Below are 5,813 nucleotides of genomic sequence, written 5' to 3' on the forward strand. Positions count from 1 at the left end.
CTTCTGATACTATCTTATGCTACTGTAGGATCTGCTTGGAGATTAAATGGGCTGGAGGGACAAGTCCTGGAGACAGCAGCCATGCATTGATGTTTCTAAGTATCATACTTATTTCTGGAAGAGTACATTGTCCCAGTGGGTGACAGTTATTTCTGGAAGAGTACATTGTCCCAGTGGGTGATGGTGCCTTCCTCTTCTCTGTGCACCTGAGATGTGTGGAAGGCAGGGCCACACTGTTCCTTCTGGGGGAGATAGAAAGAAAAAAAAATATTCTTAAGGGGTCTCTTTTTTTATCCTCGCTTCTATCATTTCTATCCTCAACGCTATGTCTTGTATTTCCGTACAAACTGCAAATAATGTGAATTGAAAACTCTCCATTCAGTTTGATATTTGAAACTAATTTTCAACATATCAACAAAACTTTTTCTACATTTATTTTGAAGCATTGGTAAACATTGTGAAAGCAAGCCATGCATATTCTATCTGTGGCAGCTGAAAAGCAAGGGAGACACCTATCAAGTATCTGTGGTAATGCAGGCAGAAAAACTTTAAAACTTTTTATCAGTGACATGATGTCATATGTTCAGCTGCCTCTTTCCCAAATGCTGAGTACTAAGCAGGGAAAGAATGTACGATTTCTAAGGTCCCTGGCATGGGTCGTCTGGGGATCGAACACACAACCTATTGACTGCAATGCTTGACATGGACATCCTCCTATGTAGGGACATCCAACAGCGAAACCACCTGTCTGGATGTACCCTGCTTTCTCAACCATTGCCCTTAGTTCCTGACTGCCCTGCTTATGAATGTTAATGAGCTTACCCTTATACATGTATATGTGAAATCCCTTTTGAAAACTGAAAGGCCTATTCTCTGATTGGCTGACAGCTGGCTTGGGGGGACGTCCACAGAAACTAAGAGTAACGGTTGGGAAAGCAGGGTTACATCCAGAGAGACGGTTTCACTGTTGGATGTCCCTACATAGGAGGATGGACATGGAAAGTGAATAAAAAGGCCCTGCTGATACCTACCTGTAGAGCAGCAATGATTTCCATTGTTGTAGCAAGCAGATATGGAGCCTGGATGGTCTGTAGGGCCAGAATGTCCCGACTGCCTGTGTCAGGACTGTACACTTCATACTGGATGTGGATCCCTTCTTTCACATTGGTCCAGCTGAAACCATTATACAAAACACTACAAATCAAATACTGTAAGTGAATTTAAGTTCACGGGAATTTAAGTTTGCAGTAGTGGGAAAAGGGACTTTTCGCTGTGGTTTTAATTTTGCGGTGAAGCGACCACTACGAAAACCGCGAACATTAAACAACCGCAAAAGTTTCTGCATTTACAGTATCCCATACCTCCGTGAAATATTTATATATATAGTATATTCATCAAGCGCGAAATATTATATTGATAAGCGTCTTTGTGAATGTCTTGATACTATTGCCCTTAAGCCTAAAATGTCATGTTCTATAACAGTTCATGCTCAAGAAGTACCTGTACTAAGACACACAGGTGTCTCAAATTGAGGCCATTGACCTCATTTGAGAGACCAGCTGTCTATAGTATATAAATACCATACTGTAAATGCAGAAACATTCGCGGTTCTTTTATTATATTTCCATGACATTAAAAGTCTACAGTGTATGGTGCTACCAAGAACTTAAAACCACCGCGAATAGTAGTCCTTTTTCCCGCTACCGCAAAAATAAACCCCCACGAACTTAAATGCATTTACTGAAAGTAGTGGTGAACTCATCCGTCGACATCTGACAGGAGAATCCACCACTACTTTCAGCAGCTAAAACACTTCATCATTCAGTGAGTTAAAACACTTTCTAGCCCAGCTCCAAGTTCAGTTGAAGGTTTGAGGTCTTAAAATAATCAATTTTACAAAGTAAGTCCTGACTAATGATATTAAATGCCTGGGAATTTTCAAACAAACAAAAGACCTTTCTAACACTACAGGAGTTGAAACAGGGTACTAGAGTGACTTATAAACGTCAGATGTAACCTTAAAAGGTTTGTGAATGATTCATGAGTTTGACCTTGTGATTCTGCTCCACACAATAGACAAGGTCGCAGTCCCGATGACAAGCCTTAGGCCGCTTAAGGTCACATTCAGCTCAACAATGGTACCCACTGGGACCTGGGAAAATCATAATGATATTGTTAACTTCATTGAAAATTCTTCCCTACAAACAATGGAGGCTACGGTAACATGTAACCACTCAAGTGTAAATGCTGACTTGGGGAGTAGTTTCCTTTTTGTCTACAGTAGATGTTGGAATGTTTTCCCCATATTTCAACATTCATATAGTAAATTAGATTAACAAGTAAACAAACAGATACATGTACCTACTTGTTCAAAGTTGAACTGAAAACAATTTTTTTTCAAAATTTACCCCCCCACACACAAAATTACCCAAAAACAGATATAAAAATTATAACGTTCCCTACCTTAAGATTGTCCAGACAGACATCTCTCTCCACAATGACATCTCTGAACCTGACAGAAGAGTAATCTTCTAATGTCTGACATAACTGCACATATCGCCCATGGAGCGGGAAGCTGGGGTCACAGTATTCTGTAAAGAGAGAAATGTGTAAAACTTGAGTTATCAAAATGTCACAGTTTCTTGAATTTGTGTCTTGATCAATTGCAGTTCCCTTATTATGCAAATATGACTTAACCCATAAGTTTAGGCATTGCAAATTTTTCTTACAAACAACAACTTCCTTCTTTCTTTATTCATAGTTTGACTAGTGAAAAACTGATACAATACTGTTGTTTGACACAATTGCAAACTTCCTAATGTCATACTATGCCATATAGCTGTTAGTTTCAGCTGTAAGAATTGTTGTGATGATCACCAACCTTCTAGTTTGGACCTCTGCTCTGGGTTGGGATGAAGTTTTCCTGCACGAAAAAGGGTTGTAGTAGTAGCAATATTAAGATACCACCTTAGTATCAACTTCTGGAAAGGCGTAGAGGGAGTGATACCATGTTTTGCTGCTTCAATAATATTCTAGTTACAACATTTATAGTCTCCATTTTTTAAATTTATTGATCTTATTTGTTGTCCATCTTACTTTCTCGCATTAGATTTGGAATTTTCAGAGGATGTCATCCTCACAACTTATGGCCTTGGACTTAGTGTTATTTCAGTTGAGGAAGTAGCACTGTATATCTAACCTCCAGTGCAAATTTCGCAATGGGAGGTTTTAGATGGTTTAGAACTAGGCTTTTATTTTTACTTGAACCCTAACTTTTTATAAGGGCACTTCAAGTCAAGTTGACATAGCACAATAAGTGAGGGTTAAACATTACCCTATATATAAGTCTCACCTTCTCTAACATCTGCCTGTGCCTGCAGGAAAAGCAGCTGTATGGCAGCTGTGTCCACATTCCTAGACAGCACCTGTTCCTCTTTCACTGGTTCAAAACACCACTTCTGTATGGTCAAACCTGGATTGAGACAGGGAAGGGGTGGGGGCAGCTGAGGATTACCGGTAGTGCTGTCATAAAACTCTTCACTGAAATGGAAACAGCTCTTCCCCATGCAAGCAGAGGTTTTTGTCAGCGGGATAAAGGAGGATAGCCTGACATAGTTCCAAGCAGTGAGTTTTTGGGATAATACAGCATTTCACAGTAACTATTGGCCAACATTATTAAAGCAAACAGACAAAAAGAGACACCAAAAAGAAAATGTGCATACACAGAGATAATATGCAAAAGCAGGTTCATTTTTACTTGACTCACCTGTAGTAAAAGGTACTATGTCCTGATCCCGTAGTCTGTTTATTGGTGCCTCGATACATTCAAACAGGCAGAAGAGAGGGAGGTTTTCTGGATGAATACCTGACAAGCAAACAAATAGAATTGTAGACATCTTAAAAACACCATAAACAAGTAGCTACAGATAAGCTTCTGTAATATCCTAGAACAAGTTACCAAAACAAGAACCTTTCCTGCAGTACCAAGGAAAGCTGCTGGGGGTAACATAGCATAACTGTTCGCTTCTTTGATAGATTGATACTAAATTATATCAGATGATTATATCATCATCCATCTGTCCATAACTTCTGGAGTACTAGTAGTATCCACACATACCATAGCACTGCAACAAACACTATGAAAGTTGAAACATTTTGGCTTGCTTGAAGGTAATAAAGGCAGTTTGAATCCATATCAATGACAAAATCAATGCTATATTTTGAAGCAGACTTGGCAAGAATGAGCTTTAATTAATATGTTACCTAAAACCTTTGACACTTTTTGTAGAACCTCTCCAGCTGTTGACTCTTCCTTGACAGAAACCTGGTGAAAAGAAATTATGTAAAGATTGTGATTTAATTGACATTTACTATACAACATTGCCTGCTGAAAATACAATAATAATATTCTCAATGTCAATACAAATTGATCTAGACAAATATACATTCACCATGGTTTGACAGAGTATCAATATGAATAAATCATGATGTTTTCATGATGTGTGCAGGCCACACCACAACCATATTTCGACAGCAAACATTTTATTACAAACTCCAACTTTTCCTTCCTACTTTGAAAATACGTCCAAGAACCTAAGAACTAAATCAATCTACTACAATTTATCAACAGTAACATTTGTATTAATTCTGCAAGTTTGTTAATGTTTAAACTATTGCACACGTAACGTTACTAGTACATGTACTATTTAAGTTGTTACATAAATGTGAAAATCTATAATCATATTCAGGACTTGTGCAAAGTCCACCGGCACTTTTATGTAACACTATCCAACTCGAAAGGAATTTTACATCTCTGTGCCATTGTAACGTTATACTAAATTGTATATCAGTATGCCGTGCATACATTCATTAAGCACATGTTGAACAGTTCCTTTATGATGTCCTTTTTATGCCAGCAGACTGTAACCGTCACGACAATGCCTCCAGCATACAAGACGATTAGAGTTAGGTCTACATGTATAACGAGGGATATAAGTTTACAACGTTAACACTTTGCTAAACGCTCTTTGAATAAGTTTGAATATTCCTTTACCTGTATTGGTGACGAGTCTAGATCCAGGGTACGCACAGAAACCTTCACGATGTTTCCTAACTCCATTTTGGTTCCATAACCGGGACCCCTTATTACAACAACTGCTGTTGAACAAACATTGTTTCGCACGACGCGCCTTTCTTAGGGTCATCTGTCTGACCCCACTTACTTCCGGGGTTAGAGGTCAACGATCTATAGGACAGACAGGACGGGGACGTTCTCCAAGCAGATGTTGTATTAGCATGTTCCAACGTAAATTTTAGACCGGAATTTTCAAATACCTGGTCTTAGACATTTCCGTCTTAAAAGAAGTGACATTGACATGTCCTCCTCAACTATCTTCGACAACGTCTTTGATTATCGTCCGGTTTCCATAGTAAAACCATTCCGGTCGTGATTGCTTCATGGCACTTCATCCGATTTCTAAATGCAAGGCTATATACAATACAAGTTTCTTGTAAGAATGGCATCCACTGATGACTGAATGCAAGGTTTCTAAAAAGTATCAAAATGTTAGAAAAAAGCAAAAAAACTTATTTTCAATATATCAGACCATAAATCTTGTAACCAGAAATGAAGCGACAAAACAAGGCATTACAGCCAACTTGTTTTATTCCAGGACCTGCATTTCAAGAAGTAAAAAATATGGTAGTTTGGTAGATTTGACTGTACTAAGGCTACCACATCTATTGTGTTGTCATCAGTGATGTATAGATTCTGTGATGTAAACATCTTTTGCCATCATTGAGAGAGACTGAGA

At 38.5% G+C, this 5,813-nt stretch overlaps 1 protein-coding gene across 1 annotated transcript; it reads right to left on the minus strand.

Moving 5' to 3' along the window:
* Window positions 1–146: 146 nt before the first annotated feature.
* On the minus strand, window positions 147–5,246 carry LOC118421863. The gene is made up of 9 exons (XM_035829366.1): window positions 5,054–5,246; window positions 4,264–4,324; window positions 3,767–3,865; window positions 3,353–3,472; window positions 2,882–2,923; window positions 2,464–2,591; window positions 2,052–2,152; window positions 1,032–1,173; window positions 147–242 (listed from the first exon to the last, which is right to left on the minus strand). Exons 1-9 carry the CDS (start codon window positions 5,117–5,119, stop codon window positions 147–149), a joined length of 855 nt encoding a protein of 284 aa, XP_035685259.1. The 5' UTR covers window positions 5,120–5,246.
* Window positions 5,247–5,813: the final 567 nt, after the last annotated feature.

Source organism: Branchiostoma floridae, chromosome 8, assembly GCF_000003815.2.
Source record: "Branchiostoma floridae strain S238N-H82 chromosome 8, Bfl_VNyyK, whole genome shotgun sequence".
NCBI classification, from domain to species: domain Eukaryota; kingdom Metazoa; phylum Chordata; class Leptocardii; order Amphioxiformes; family Branchiostomatidae; genus Branchiostoma; species Branchiostoma floridae.